The sequence below is a fragment of the Urocampus carinirostris genome, chromosome 11, assembly GCF_059441175.1.
Source record: "Urocampus carinirostris isolate Australia breed hairy pipefish chromosome 11, RoL_Ucar_1.0, whole genome shotgun sequence".
NCBI classification, from domain to species: domain Eukaryota; kingdom Metazoa; phylum Chordata; class Actinopteri; order Syngnathiformes; family Syngnathidae; genus Urocampus; species Urocampus carinirostris.
In genome coordinates this window covers 4,678,015-4,695,230 of record NC_142359.1, presented here as the reverse complement: position 1 = coordinate 4,695,230, position 17,216 = coordinate 4,678,015, and the positions used below count along the sequence as shown (strand labels likewise).

Here is a 17,216-nt window from a genome sequence, read left to right as displayed (position 1 = left end):
GTCGCAGCTCTGTCAATCACGCTTGCAAAAAACGTGTACGTTTCCGGATTTAACACCAATTTGCAGAAGTTTAAATTGCTGTCAATATAATTATAAATGACAGAATGACATGACGCAAAGACATTGTCAAAACCATTTTTAAAATTCACACTTGTCACTTAATTTTGGAGCGTAATAATTGAATGTTCTTCTACTCCAGCGCAATTTTTAACCCCATAAAATAAATAAACGTAACAATGAATTGCTTCGATTGTGAAACAAAAAAAGGAAAATTGTGTTAAAAATAATGAGGAGAAACTAAGATAATAGGGGGGGATATTAAAATAACCAATCACGTTGCGTGACGTCATAGAAACCGGAAAAACGGAACGAAATCTGAAAAAAGCGCTTGGATGGAAAGTTAAAATATTACCTCAGGTAAACCTTTTTAAAATGATTTTTTTCTCTTGTTGTTTCCGTTTCATAAATTTTAATCCTAAAAAAAATGCCCAGACTTTAAAAATGCTTCTTTACTGCCATACTTAATTGTTGGTGTTTGTAAAGGATAATATGGACATTTGATTCACGAGCTTGCCAATTGAGTGATATTGAAGAAAGAAGTCCACGTTTGTCCTGATTTACACTCTAATGATTAATAGTCAAGCAGATACGCAAAATATGTCTATTAAACATTAAATTAACTAGAGTTGGCAGGGTTCCCGCACTTGAAATCTTATAGGGCATTGTAATTCATTCATTGTTCTAAAAATAGCTCCTCAATTGGCATTTAAGCCTTTTTAATCCAATTTAAAAAAGTCAAAAACATGAAAACATTAACAAGATTTAAATTTGTTTGAACTCAAAATGTTTTGTAAAATTTATGAATTGTCTTTTTTGATAATTAACCAATTTAAGTGACCACAATAACAAAAAACTTTCCAAACGGTGATGTGGTTTCAGTCGGACCTTTCAAAGCGGAGGCATTTCTTACACACACACAGTTCATACGGGGATTTTACTGTTTTGTTGATGCTGAATGCTTTCTTACAGCATTTTAAGTGGCAATTTTTTTGTATATAAATATTTGCGGGTTTTGTTTTGTTTGTTTCAATTGTGGTTTTATTTGTTTTGTTTTTTTCCATTTCAAAAGGCATTGAAAAATCTTCTTTAAAAGTCTTGAATGAACTTGTTCTAAACAGTAACAACCCTGGTTGAGATGGATACCTGTTGAAACAAAAGTCAAGTCATGCGTATTTGTGACGCCCTTAATTACAAGGATTCTCAGGGGGCTGCACAAACCACAGATTATTACAAACCACAGACTATTATCACACCATCCCCTGATCTAAAACCTACATGAGGGCAAGGAAAAACTCAAAAACCTCAAGATAAGTCAGGACATGTTTATTTGTGACGCCCTTAATCAGAAGGACTCTCAAAGGTCTGCACAGGCTATTGCAAACTACAGACTATTATCACACAATCCCCTGATCTAAAACCTACATGAGGGCAAGGAAAAACTCAAAAACCTCAGCATGAGTCAAGTCCTGTTTATTTGTGACGCCCTCGATTACAAGGCGTCTCAGAGGGCTGCACAGACCAGATTATTGCAAACCACTGACTATTATGACACCATCCCCTGATCTAAAACCTACATGAGGGCAAGGAAAAGCTCAACATGAGGAAAATAAAGAAACCTTGAGAAGGGAACGCACATGAGGTCACCCCTCTTCCAGGATGACCAGGCTGCAATGGATGTTGCTATAATATGCTATAGAATAGAAGTGTGTTTTAAGCCTAGATTTAAACAACAGTTTAGTTTAAAATGATTATTTAAGACGCAGTGTATATTGAGCTAGTTTAGCTATTTATCGGTAAAAAACTTTTAAATTATCCTAAAAATTACATGAACTGTTGGATAAACATACATTTAAATAAAATAAGTAAATAAATGAATAAAATAAAAATCCCCACCTTCAGGGAGCAGACATAATTGTCCGCAATCTTGCTGCTATGGGTACACTAAAACCTCTTAAAGGCTGAGCAAAAAAAATGAGGTAAAAATGAGTAAAAACTAAAAATCTTATGTCTTGATAAATGCACACAAGATTAAAAGTTGCAGATGTGTGGCTCTGCAAAATATATGACTCACACCGGATTTATAGATAGATGATAGATAGATACTTTAATCATCCCCGTAGGGAAATTCACACTTGCAGCAGTATCCTTGTGTTGAAAAATCTCATCTCATCTCATCAGCTACACCATTTATACTCAGTAGGGTCGCGGGGGTGCTGGAGCCCATCCCAGCAATCATCGGGCAGTGGGCAGGGGACACCCTGAACTGGTTGCCAGCCAATCGCAGGGCACACGGGGACAGACAACTCACTTGCTCATTCACACCTAGGGACAATTATGACCGGCCAATTCACTTGAAATGCATGTTTTTGTAATGTGGGAGGAAACCGGAGTGCCCGGAGGAAACCCACGCAAGCACGGGGAGAACATACAAACTCCGCACAGGAAGTCTGGAGCTGGATTTGAACCCACGCAGGAGGTTCCCAAGACATGAACTGTGCCGCACATGTGCTAACCACTGCGTCGCCGTGCTCCCATGTTGAAAAATAAAATAATAAAATAAAGTTGTAGAATACAAAAATACCCAATATAAGTATTTAAATAGTACTCCGGAAATACACAGTAATAAATGTGTATTTCCGGAGTACTTTGGTAGTATTTTGGGTAATATGCAAATGTGGGGGTGGGGTTTAATGTGGGTCTCTACTCCCTCGGGTGGAATTAAAGAGCCTCATGGCATGAGGAAGAAATGATCTTCTCAGTGTGTCTGTGGAACAAGACTGTGAGACTTATTGTTTTATTGGCACTGGAATTAGAAAATTAGCTTTGAAATTCCTTAAAAAGTACTTGAATTTGGCCATGAAAATGGTGACAAACCCTGTTTTTAATTCAGTGGGATAAAATACATAAAGGTTCCTCCATGATGTATAGCACAACAATGAAAGTGGCAAGTGACATATCCGGCGATAACAAACTTTACCACCTACCATCGTTGCCTAATTTCGACTCAATGACTCTCCCTCCGCCCGTATACTCCAATTAGGAGTCATTTTAAGCCTCGTGCTCGTTCAATTTGCTAATCCCATTTCCGCTGCAAATGACTTGAGACCGGCACAGCTGCCACCTTCGTAGCACAACATTTTTCTATACTTGTTTTTTTGGTAAAGAGCTCCATCTATCGTGAATTAATTAACCTAAACGTATGGATGGATCTAAATAAATTATCTTTAAATTTAATTCATATTAAAATAATATTCTTTGGTAATCATAAGGAAAATCAAGATTTAGAGGTAAAAATGGATGGTGTTGCAATAGACACTGTATCAGAATTTTTTAGGGGTCATAATAGACAATAAATTAAGCTGGAAAACACACATCAGACACATACAAACTAAGGTATCTTAAAGCGTTTAAATTATTCATAAAGCCGAATTCATTTTAAACTATATTGCATTGTATTTATTATATTGTTCTCTCGTTCTGCCATACTTAAGATATGGTGCAGAAGTCTGGGGCAATAATTACAAAAGTTCACTCCAGCCCCTTTTTATCCCCCCAAAACGTGCAATTAGAAGCATACACAGGGTAGCATATCGGGATCATACTCATATTTTATTCTTGCAGTCCAAATTATTAAAATTCGATGATTTAGTAAAATTTTCCTCTGCACAACTGCTATTAAAGATCAACAAAAACATAGTGCCAGAAAACATCCAAAAATTATTTACACAGAAAGAGGGAAATTATAACTTAAGGGGCTGTAGTAAATTCAAAATCCCAAAGGTGAGAACCACCAGGAAAAGTATGTGTGTGTCTGTGTGTGGAGTCAAACTTTGGAACAATTTACAAGACAAGATCAAACAATGTCCATCTATTCATGTGTTCAAATATAAATACATAAAAACATTACTGGCAGAATACAGATAAGAAGAAAATGGGGTATGAGTGATACTCGAGATTGGAAATACTGCGTTTACAACTATAGTTAACCTTGTTGTTATTGTTACTATTATTACATCATATATATATAATATATGCCACAGCCATATCCCCCTAGTGGGAGATGGCTAGAGTCATTTCTGACTCTTTTTGGGAGATTGATTTAGAGGAGGGGATTCCCAGCCCCCTCGCTCAACCCAACTGAGGTGTTGGGAGTCATTAAGTGACCAATCCCCCCAATTCTAACCCCTAATGCTGAACGCCAAGCAGGGAGGCAACGGGTACCAATGTCTTAGGTATGACTCAGCCGAGGCTTGAACCACAACCTCCCAGTCTCGGGGCGGGCGCCATACCCCCAGGGCCACCGAGCCTAACTATTATTATTGCTATTGTTGTTATTATCATTGGTTTCCCAATGATATTTAGTTACTACTAGCATTATAATGTTAATAGATGGGTACTACAATGATTAGTGTATAAAATATGTGACTGTTGTTATTATTATAATTATTGATATCTGACCTATGCAATATGTATATCTGTGAGATTTTGCTGTACTTAGACTTAAAAGAGGAGCTATATATAAAATGTAATTAATATGGAAGATGAAAGGGTAGGGAAAATAAGCTTTTCGAACATGTTATGGTGACAATATTTTTGTTGTTGAGGCATTGTTTTTGTCCTGTTGTTAATTTAAAACGATCAGAATAAAGTTTTCATTCATTCATTCATCTATAGCCGGGATGTTTAAGACCACAGTTGGGACTCCAAAATGTAGAAACCAATCGCGGATAAATGGAGAAAACAAATTTGGGATTCGTTGATAATTATAGTGCATCTGCTAGTACCAACATAAACCAAGAATGAAAATTTGATCATTGTCAATGCTGAGTTCAAATGCCAGGCTACGTTGTATTTTTGAAGGCCAAAGGAACCCCGAGGGAGGACATTAGAGCGAGCATCTTCACTTCAATTAAAGACATTCACTCAGTAAACCAGTAAGTATCCCCTTGCATAATTTACGAATATCGTCGCTTTAAGGGCAGTGAGAGGCTGCGTAAAGTGATGGGGAAAGCAGTCGGTCCCCTGAGTAACAATGCACTTGTGATAAACTTGAGGTTTATTAAAGCAGCGTCCTTATCTTCACCATTAGCTGGAGTGGATGATTCTCTGCAAGGGTATAGATGATCTCTTCACCCCCCTTGGGTACATTAGTGCGTGTGTTTTAATTTGAGAAGATATAGCGCAAAATGGAAATGATCAGTAATAACAGAAGGAGTTGTGAATTGTAATTGCGGCAAGTAGCATATTGGTCGAACTCGTAAAGCTGTTGTGCAAATTTAGCTATTCAACATCTCATGTGTTGTTCACCGATAGAATAGAACAGGGAGGTCCAAACTTTTGCCTTTGTAGCATTTTCATTTGACACTGCTGTGTTATTAAAACAGCTTCTAGTTGCTTCACCTTTTCAGAGCATCTAGTTAGCTTTGTGTAGTCAGCATGTTTGGTCTGCCAGTGCCTCTTGATATTGTATTTTTTGAAAACAGCCACAGACTCTTGGCAAATAAAGCAGACGCAGGTTTATATTTTTTATTTCTGTGAACACTCTCGAAGGGTGAACCCAAGGTGATGAAGATTTCACGTGATGGAGTGGGCATGGCGTCAGAAATAAGGTTGCATGGACAGGTGTTGGACGACATACATTACATTTTCCACAAAGGTCAGTATAAAATATTTATGCAAAATATTTTCTCGCTTAAGTGTGTATTTACAATGCCCAGCTGAGTTAAAAAAGTTCTAAGTTTTATTTTCCACTGTGCCTATCTGCTTTGATCTTACTTGTATCAGCTGTTCGGGGCGGAACACATTAGGTTTGAGGAATAGGGGCTGGGGGAGTGCTCACGTATTTTTATTTTTTTATTAGTGTAGCAAGATGATGGTTAAAGAAAAAGCTACTCGACTACAAGAGTTCAAACACCAACCCAAACCCCCAAAAAGATGAAAGAAGAAGCGTTTATTTAAATGCACATGGATTATGAATGAGCTGACTGAGGCTGCGATCATGACTTCAAGCCAAATGATAAGGAACGGTTGATCTACAAATATTGGATATATTTGGTATATTTAGGTTTTCTGTGGGATCTAAACCTCTATTACTTTGGCTCGGTCCGGCCATATTTTAAATAAGACAGAAGTCTGAGTTTGGATCGGAGTGATACTTATTTAGCTTCTTGCAAGAAGGACACCGGCAGAATTCAGCCTGTGTCCTATGTTCTGCCTTATTATGCAGTTCCAGTTGTGAGAGTGCAAAATAGGATATGACTTGAAACTTAACTAGGAAATCAATAATTGAAGACAGCTGATTCGTGAGCTTAAACACAATGAACAATGTTGACCTTCACACAACGCAGCTCATTTAAACTCAAGCACAGATGGCCGGATGCAGTTCTGCTATTTTGGGGAAATTTTAACTAGAAATTCAATCATTGAAGACACCGGGATATGTCTGGGACCTTGGGTTTTATCAGCAGAAGGTCAGGTAGACCATACATTGTTCTTATGGGTTGAATATAAGGTCACATCACCCTCAGCAAATCTGAATTGATAACATAAAAGACACACATTTATAGTTTAATTTACCCTTCATTTTCTTCCTTCCTTAGCTTGTTGTGGAGACCCGGGTGCTAAATGACTTGTAAACGACGTGATTTTTTTATTTTTACACGTTCATGTTAGCGTAATCTTTCGTACGGAAGATTAGGATAACGCGAACGTACGATTAGCCTAGGTTAGCTTTATGTTTACGTTAAACATTCGAGGTAAACATTCAGGGTGTTGGAACGGAGCCCCCTTTCCAATGAACCGCTCACCACTTGTTGTGGAGACCCGGGTGCTAAATGACTTGTAAACGACCTGATTTTTTTATTTTTACACGTTCATGTTAGCGTAATCTTTCGTACGGAAGATTACGATAGCGCAAACGTACGATTAGCCTGAGTTAGCTTTATGTTTACGTTAAACATTAAGGGTAAACATTCAGGGTGTTGGAACGGATTAAAACGATTTACATGATTTTTAATGGGAAAAAATATTTCGGTGCTCGAACAAATCGGTTTTCGAACAGGGTTCTGGAACGGATTATGGTCGAGAACCGAGGTTCCACCGTAACTGCATTGATTTTATTATGTTTTATCTGTGGTTTTATTTGCATTTTAAATACCACATTTTAAATGTTCAATGTCTTTTATTGTGTGTTTTTAAACTGTCTGCCATTTTTGTAAAGCACTATGAATTGCCTTGTGTATGAATTGTGCTATACAAATAAACTTGCCTTGCCATTTAGGAGAAAGAAAACTTTAGTTCTTCTGCAGGCAAGCGATGCACGCCACTTAGCCTAATTTCCTCAAGCGGCCATTGATCAGCGATCAATTCCGCACCATCAACAAAATGTCCCTCGAACTCATTCAAGTGATCGGCTGTTTCTCTGCAATCTCCAGGTGGAACAGAGTCTGGGGGGGAAAACTAGGGTAGAGTTAAGGCTCGCGCTACAATGAAGACTGAAGTATGAATTACACACTGTGACGTATTTGGATAGATGGTTCTGCACTTCCCATACATCTTCATTATTGCCCCCGCTTATTGAATTAGTAGTTTAAAAGCAACGGCAAGTAGTAAGTACTCCATTTAAAAAACATTCCATTGAGAGACAGCGCGTTAGACAGATTTATTACCGCTAAGTGAAAGATTAGATTTTCCCATATTCTCCCCTGCCACTCTGCGTTTTGCTCGGCAATAACTGTCCGGTAAACTCCTTTAGATTAATACATGAGGAATATTTCACTCACCATTTCTTCAGCGACACTGGAAAATAATGTGTGTGTGTATTTTTTGGGAGAGGAAATAGATACTGCAAAGGAGGTAGTACAATTGACTTGAATATATAAGATGATAAAAATATCTTAACATTTTATTTAGACATGCATTGTATGGTTTTAACTCGTTCGGTGCCAGACGGAATTGCAGGTGCCAGTCAACTTTTTGCTACTTAAGCTATTTAAGCATAATACATATCATCACAAATTTTCTGTTTTCTATTTTCTGTTTCTTGCTTTTGCCATTGTTTACTAAACAACAGTTAAAAATACTCGTTTTTTGGGGTTAAGGGTGCATTTCAAGCACAGCTTTCACTTCAGAAAAAAGCGGCCCTCACAGTTGACTTTCCTTTTTTTATATAAAGTCGCCATGTCGGATATAGGGTGGGCTAAAATTCTCACGGAAAAGCCTGCTGGATGAATTCATGAGCGCCAGCCTTACATCTCGTTGCTCGTTTTCTTCCTCCATTTTCCACTTCCGTTTGCTTTCCCGCATCTCTACCTACAAGATCGAAAATCAGTTCTGGGGAGAAAAATAAAATGTCATATGACCAATGAAGTTATATACTATTTTATACACTGTTTTATCTTACGTAAAGTCAAATATACACGTTTTAAAACCTGACTTCAGTGTTTGAGGGCAAACTCTGAGAGAAGGCTGTCGTAAAAACACCTGTACTTTTGGAATGTTTTCTTTTGTTCCGGTCTCTGCAGATTGCAGTGATTTGTCACTTCCCTTCATTTGACACAAAGACACAAAGTGGCCTCCCCGCAATGAATCAAAAAAAGTACATTTTTAAATTCATAGTACACAAATGTGATAATGTTAACATTTTTTTTTATCGACTTCCCTTTTTGGATCATTTACCAGCACTGGGACCTCTTGTTTCCTTCATACCTTGCGATCAGGGTTGGGTAGGGTTACTTTAACTGGATTACTTTCAATTACTTTTGGATTACTCCAATACCAAATATGCTAATAAAAGACAAAAGAAACTAAATATGAATAAAATGATGACTCACAACACGTGGTGAGCCTTCTCTCCTGGCTTTGATCTCTTTGATCTGCGGCAAAACTAACATGAAATGCGACAGAAACAAAATTAAAATAAACAGGGTTGGGTAGGGTTACTTTAACTGGATTACTTTCAATGACTTTTGGATTACTCCAATACCAAATATGCTAATAAAAGACAAAATAAACTAAATATGAATAAAATGATGACTCACAACACGTGGTGAGCTTTCTCTCCTGGCTTTGATCTCTTTGATCTCCGGCAAAACTAACATAAAATGCGACAGAAACAAAATGAAAATAAACAGGGTTGGGTAGGGTTACTTTAACTGGATTACTTTCAATGACTTTTGGATTACTCCAATACCAAATATGCTAATAAAAGACAAAATAAACTAAATATGAATAAAATTATGACTCACAACACGTGGTAAGCTTTCTCCTGGCTTTGATCTCCGGCAAAACTGACATAAAATGCGACCAGGGTTGGGTAGGGTTACTTTAACTGGATTACTTTCAATTACTTTTGGATTACTCCAATACCAAATATTCTAATAAAAGACAAAAGAAACTAAATATGAATAAAATTTTGACTCACAACACGTGGTAAGCTTTCTCTCCTGGCTTTGATCTCTTTGATCTCCGGCAAAACTAACATAAAATGCGACAAAAACAAAATGAAAATCAATCCAAACATCATTTTTGCCATTCCATGTATTCCGTTACTCCCCAAGCCTGCACAAAATTTAGTCATTTTATTCATATTTAGTTTCTTCTGTATTTTAGTAGCATATTTGGTATTGGAGTAATCCAAAAGTAATTGAAACTAATCCAGTTAAAGTAACCCTACCCAACCCTGCTTGCGATTAATGCCATCATGTTCTCATCGCTCCAGTTATTCATAAGTCCCATCATGCGCAATCGAAATAAACGTAATGATCAAAAGAAATCTACATTCGACCCGGCACGGTTCCAGTATACAATTGCAGAGTGCGCCCCAAGGCTTGTTGATAAAAGACCATTTTGTTCCCTCATGTTAGCACGGGGCATCATCACAGTTAAATTTGAATTCACCCCGAGTGCAAAGAGTATGTATATTCATCCGATGTCCCTCCCTGTGTTTGTTTACTCGCCCGCAGAGTGCGACGGGTAGAGTTAATAAGTGCAACCGCTTTTTTAAAAGCTACATTAGAAAAGGAGACATGTGAATATATTGATATGCCGACTGTTTATTGAGAAGAGGCAGCAAAGGCAGCCATCCAATTATCCCTTGCTTCGAACATGCCAAAACAGGAATAAGACTTGAAAGGCCTGTCAGCGGATCAGGTATGAAGAATAGCCACAGTGGATTTCAAAACGGGAGGCGAGGGGGGTTGCGATGAGGAGGAGTGGGTCACGATAATAATAGGTGGAGCATGAAAGGTAGATGAGACGAGCGTCGTACTTAGAGGTGGGTAGTAACGAGTTACATTTACTTGAGTACGTTTTGGGACATTCTGTACTTATGGGAGTTTTTTTTAAATCACTACTTTTTACTTGAGTAGTGAAGAAGAAACTGTACTCTTACTCTGCTACGTTATGCTACATTGAACCCGTGACTAGGTAGCTTAAATCTATCCATTCGTTATACTCAGTAGGGTCACGGGGGTGGTGGAGCCCATCCCAGCTATCTTTGGGCAGTGGACAGGGGACACCCTGAACTGGTTGCCAGCCAGTTGCAGGGCACACAGAGACAGACAACTCACTCGCTCATTCACACCAAGGGACAATTTGGACATGCCAATTAACCTGACATACCAGCTCGGTGGCCATGGGGGTTAGGCGCCCGCTCCGAGACTAGGAGGTTGTGGTTCAAGCCTCGGCCGAGTCATACCTAAGACTTAAACATTAGTACCCGTTGCCTACCTGCTTGGCGTTCAGCATTAGGGGTTGGAATTGGGGGGTTTGGCCACCTAATGACTCCCAACACCTCAGTTGGGTTGAGCGAGGGGGCTGGGAATCCCCTCCTCTGAATCAATCACCCAAAAAGAGTCAGAAAGGACTCTAGCCACCTCTCACTAGGGGGATATGGCTGTGGTATATATATATATATATATATATATATATATATATATATATATATATAACATGTTTTTGGAATGTGGGAGGAAACCGGAGTGACCGGAGGAAACCCACGCGAGCACGGGGAGAACATGCAAACTCCACACAGGAGGTTCGATCTCATGACCCCAGAACTGTGTCTCACACGCGCTAACCACTGCATCGCCGTGCTGCCCGTACTATTTTTAAATTCAATGAAATGTATTGTTGATTGGATAGACTTTGATGATTTAATAGTCCGATTGAATGGTTGTTTTAAAAACAAATCAATAAATAAGACGTTGCTACAGTTACTTGTTATTCGAATAGTTTTATCACCAAGTACTTTTTTTAACCTTTACTCAAGTAATTATGTGGATGATTACGTTTTACTTTTACCTGAGTAATACTATTCTGAAGTAACAGTACATTTTTGGCTACTCTACCCACCTCTGCTCATACTCCTATTGACCAAATTCCACGCTATTGTTGGTGCCTTAACAGCAAATGAACTTTGTTTATTTATTAGTGATGTCAACGGCACCCTAACAATTGATATTCATGCCACCCCCAGACGAATGCGACTCGGTGGGAATTGTCGGTTGAGGTCGCGGCCAGCCCAGATGTCGCATCTGCTCGGAATTAATGCAGATTAATGAGACACATCCTGAATACTAATCCCACCCTGCTGCTGATGGCCTGACAAATTAATTGGTGTATAAAAAAAAGGAAAGAAAACTTAGATAATCTTAAATTTAATATTTATCATAATAGCCTGTGGCAGTACAGAGGGAGAGTGGGGGGAACGGAAACACTATATTTCCCGGCCTTTGCCCTTGTTAGAACTCTCTCGGCTGCTCCCTGCATCTCCTGATTATGAACAGAGGCTACCTTTGCGTGCAACTTCATTAAAATCTATTTAAATCAACTTCAACTGAAATGTGCTCCTTCCAGGGTGTGCGAACAGAAGTCTCTGGGAACATCATTAGAGAGTGGGAAAGTGTGTACGTGTGTGTTTGTGTGGTACTTCCTCTAAGTTTGGATAACAAGCTCCTTCACCAGTGTCAACACCCCCAACCAATTGCGTCCATGTTGCTCTAATGTGCCTGACAGGCTTGACGACTGTTTTGCCTTCGCCTTGATTCTCTTGTTTTGCTCCCGACTTCGGCAGGCATGTTCTCACTACAAAGTGGCCCCGGGTGCCCCGAAGGTAGACCCACCGCGTGGGTCGCGGTGAATACACAGAGGCCTACAAACGGCACTACAGAGCCGCGTTTGCTAAACCCACCCCATTAGCACTGGGGTAGCGAAAGGGGAACAATGCTTCAAAACTTTGCTCAGCCTCCGCTCTTCCTCTCATGTGTGTGCCTTTTACCGCAAAATGATACTTCAGATGCGATGAGGCCTCATTTGAGCGTCGCACTGATGCATAACCGGCGTTTTCTCAGGTGCTAACTCAAAGTCCAAGACACTTTGACTGCAGGCTAAATGTGCGCTGGAGGAAGTTCCATGGAATTCGTCTTTGATGCGAAAACGTGTATTTCTCTTCACTTTCAAGTCAGCATGACGCCTATGTTGTCAGTGCCACCTACATACATGTCATAAACGCTGCTTGTGCCGACGTCTCACGTCAAGTTTCCAGAACCTGTCAACCATGATACACCCATAACATCCAGAGCCCTAATGAACTCCAGGGAGACATGCTGCTAGAGAGCTTTTTAACTACTTCAGTGACTTCAACCCAAGAGATTGGAGAGTCCACCTTGGAGTCCCCAGTCTGTCTCTTCACAGGAAGACGTTTTGGTGGAATTGAGGAGGTCTTCAAAGTATTCCGTACACCGTTTTCCAACATCCCGGGTTGAGTTCAGCATTTCCTTTATACACAGTGTTAAAGGTGCACTCGTTCCCCCCTCCAAGATGCCGATAAGACTACTTCCTTAGCTTGACAGAATCTCTAACCACTAGTGTCCACCATCGGTCAGAGGGTCACAACCTGACAGCAGCAGATCCAATCCAATGCTCTGACAATGGAGACACAGAACATGGACCACTCTTGACTCAATGTCCGCCGCCTCCTTCGGCAAGGGGCCAAGTTCTGCCAGAGATGGGAATTTAAACTCTTTCTGAAGGGATATTCGTTCGACGTTCCCAATAGACCCTCACGATACTGTTGAGTCTGCCAGGTCGGACCATCATCGGAGGCATTCCACCACCAGTAACTCAATGGTTGACACCTGCACCCCTCTGTTCACACACGTGTGCATCACACGTGGGGATTTAAGTCCGATGAAACGACTACAATGTTGATTCTCGAACTGTGGCCAACCTACCTGGTGCCAAGTGCTCTTAGAATCTACATCATAGGCCTCGCCTCGAGCGGCAGCCTTTCCAGCCCCTCCGTGTTTATTTCACTCTTTTTGTGATTTATTGTTTTCATTGTCTTAATTCTATCTTCGGTGTTTTTTGTCCCGTTTGACAACTACACTTTGGATTACTTTAGATCCTATGGTTATGGGTTTTAATGCACAAACATGCGTTTATTCAAGGAATCAACTCCTTGCCCTAAGGAATTCCCGTGCCGGCGTGATGAGGGGGCCCTATCGTGGCTGCAGAGCCGGAGCCAAGGTGAAGGCTAAGCGGCTAGCGGCGATATAAGCCTTCGGTACCGTCCGTAATCATGGGAAATGTGAAGTCTCTACCAAATAAGACCGACAAACTGGCTATGCTGGTGAAAAACCTCAAAGCGTACAGGGAGTGCAGTTTTCTGTGTTTTACGGAAACGCGGCTCACGTCTAGCGTCCCGGACGCTAACGTGGAGCTACCTGGCTTCAGCGCTGTTACAGACAGAGACACAAAACCTGCGGGAAGCAGAGAGGAGGCGGACTCGCTATCTACTTGGAGACGAGGTGGTGTAACCCTGGGCACAAAGATTTCCATCTGCTGCAGGGACGTTTAACTTTTGGCCTAGCGTGTGACGTCATCCACTCCGCTGTTGCTAACTACAAACACACCACCCTGGGGCCATCCTGTTAATCTGTTAATACTCAACACAAGGGTACTGCTGGAAGTATGAATTTCCCTACGGGGATGAATAAAGTATCTATCTATCTATCTATCTATCTATCTATCTAGAACCATCCTTATGTTTAGATATGGTGTTCGTTATGGATAAGCCGTGACGTGTATAGAAGCCCAATAATGAAAAACCACCACGATTTAGCCGTCCTCCAATTCTCACTGTACAAAAAAATGTAATATATTTTTTCTGATTTCTAATAACCTGATCAAAACAATAGAGTGACTCCTTTCATAAGCAGAACTCCAGTTCATGTAAACCCATTTGTTCTTTTTCATGTCATTGTGTTTATTCTCATTTAAGTTTTTTGCTTTTTTATTTTCATTGGTTGAGTTGTCTGGCCCTGTGACTGGCTGGCAACCAGTTCAGGGTGTCCCTTGCACACTGCCCGAAGATGGCTGGGATGGGCTCCAGCACCCCCCCGACCCTACTGAGGATAAGCGGTGCAGATAATGGATGGATGGATGGTTGGGTTGAAAGGAATCTTGGTCTTTGGAGTACAGAGGGGGTCTGTACTCGCTAATTTCTTTTAACTCAATGAGTTTCGTCTGATTATGATGATTTTAAAGATTTTTGAGGCAAATGTACGTAAAAGCAAACTCAAATGGCACATGTAGAAAAATACCGCTAAAAATTGAGACAGTTTTTATGAGACAAGGTATGGCAGGTTTATTTTCCTGACTGATGTGACTGACAAGTTTAAGGCTCCATGTCACCCAAATATTGACAGACATATACTCACACTGACATGCAGTGCAGATACATATTTAATGACATCACCATCCCCCCACCTACACCTTCTCTGGGTTCCGCTGCCCAGGCATAATGAGTAACCAGAGAAGGATTTTTGAGTTTGTTAGCGAGACTATGACTTGAGTTTCAGCACTCGTAACGGTTATGTCCATCATCGGATGTACAAACTGAATGTTGATACGACTTAGTGGAAAAAAAAAACCTCCATCTTTTGGCATTTCCTTGGACATTGTCAGCGCCAATATGTGTTGTATGAAGCAAAGACGAGTGCGCTCGATAGTACATGCTGTTTCTTTCAGTCTTCTTGTCAAAGACTACTTTATATGACTAATTGATCACCGTCTTTATATTTAGTTTGAAGGACCTTTCTCATGAATAGCCACTGGGTCCTAGTTAAGTTCAAGGTACATGAATTCAAGCATGTTATAGAAATGAGCTAAGCGATGATTCAAATAAAATCTAAACAGCCTTGAAGGCATTCTACTGCAGTTCCAATTGATCTTTTATGACATATTGCATTCCTTTTTTTGTCTAGATCCAGCTGCAGAAAAACAAGGCCTTCAGAAGGTTCAAGAAACTCAGGAAGGCCGGCCCCAGTTTGACAACCATGAGCTGGAGACTTGCCTTAGCATCCTATTGAGAAGATTGAATGGTAAGTATTTCAATTACTTATCAACGCATCTTCTACCAAATCTATTTTGCTTTTTAATTAGATGTGGATTTTTTTCATATTATTTAATTGAATGATACAGAAAGAAATCTTAGGTTGTTGCAGAATCGGTGACTTTGGTATGATTATTTTTTAGGGTATCTCAAGATGGGGGGGGGGGGGTGGGGGGGGAAATTTTGTAGAGGTTTATTGTTCTATATTCTTTATCAATTATCCATTATCCGTTATCGGTCAAATCATAATACACTACAAAGCCAAGAGGCCGAGAAACTTGCTCCCAGCCAAGGGGCTGAGTCAAGGTCCTACCCACAGGGCCAAGCAGCGATCAGTGCGAATGCACCGTTCCCGGAGGTACTGCAATACCGGGCCGATGCGTGGAGTGGACAGAGTAAGCTCTTATTCCATCTCCCAATTGCAAAAAAAAATGTCCTTGCAGGACTCTGCAATGGCCATACATGACAGCGGGGTTGCCCGTACAACCAAGAGCTATACATGATGCTCATTTCCGATAGTATACAAATTCAGAACCACAGTTGACGACAAAAGATGATACTGAGATTGTGAAAGCAATGGAATCATGGTATTTAATTTTCAACTTCAAGGCTTCACGGGGTTTTTTACAGCACCGGTTCTGCACAAACCTTAACTGACCTAAAGATGATTTTAACTGACTATCAACTTTGTTCAAGAATAATTCTGTATGCGGTTTTCAAGATGTCTTTATTTATATGCCACTTGTTCTGATGCTCTTAAAACGTAGGCCAATCTAGAAGCCTATTTGCCTATCCATCCATTATCTGCACCGCTTATCCTCAGTAGGGTCGCAGGGGTGCTGGAGCCCATCCCAGCCATCCTCAGGCAGTGGGCAGGGGACACCCTGAACTGCTTGCCAGACAGTCGCAGGGCACACAGGGACAGACAATTTACTCGCTCATTCACACCTAGAGACAATTCGGACCGGCCAATTAACCTGACATGCATGTTTTTGGAATGTGGGAGGAAATCGGAGTGCCCGGAGGAAACCCACACAAGCACGGGGAGAACATGCAAACCCTGCACAGGAAGGCTGGTAGCTGAATTTGAACCCATAACCTCAGAACTGCCGCAGACGCCCTAACCATTTACCTTCCGTGTCGCCAGGCATTAAACATGTTTGTAAACAATCGTATTATCATCAATTAATACATTCATAATAACAATAACGGGCAGCACGGCGGCGCAGTGGTTAGCGTGTGTGCGGCACAGTTCTAAGGTCTTGGGAACCTCCTGCGTGGGTTCAAATCCAGCTACCGGCCTTACTGTGCGGAGTTTGTATTTTCTCCCCGTGCTTGCGTGGGTTTCCTCCGGGCACTCCAGTTTCCTCCCACATTCCAAAGACATGCATTTCAGGTGAATTGGCCGGTCCAAATTGTCCCTAATTGTGACTGAGCGAGTGAGTTGTCTGTCCCCGTGTGCCCTGCGATTGGCTGGCAACCAGTTCAGGGTGTTCCCCACCCACTGCCCGGAGATGGCTGGGATGGGCTCCAGCCCCCCCGCGACCCTAATAAGGATAAGCGGTACAGCTAATGAGATGAGATGAGATAATAACAATAACATTAATATAAATAATAAGAGTATATTCAATGTGTATCCATGTGGACTCCACACAGGAGGTTCGATCTCATGACTTCAGAACTCACGCGCTAACCAATGCCCTGCCGTGCTGCCCCCTATTTGCCTATTCATCCTAAATTCTTTTTTTTAAATCCAATTTTT

General features: G+C 40.7%; 1 protein-coding gene and 1 pseudogene across 2 annotated transcripts in view; one reads left to right on the top strand and one right to left on the bottom strand.

Annotated features, from left to right (window-relative positions):
• The window catches only part of LOC148356256 (uncharacterized), a 144,619-nt gene that overhangs the window by 89,826 nt on the left and 37,577 nt on the right, over positions 1-17,216 (top strand). The window contains exons 1-2 of one of the 2 annotated variants that reach the window (XR_015851981.1): positions 4,919-4,994; positions 15,327-15,443. Coding sequence is in view for 1 of the 2 variants with exons in the window: in XM_088346997.1 (XP_088203123.1) it covers positions 15,327-15,443 (117 nt within the window). In the remaining variant the exon portion in view is untranslated. Of the gene's footprint in view, positions 1-4,918; positions 4,995-15,326; positions 15,444-17,216 lie in introns of those variants that run through there. The other variant, XM_088346997.1, reaches the window with a different exon arrangement.
• Positions 15,791-15,951, bottom strand: LOC148356257 (U2 spliceosomal RNA; annotated as a pseudogene).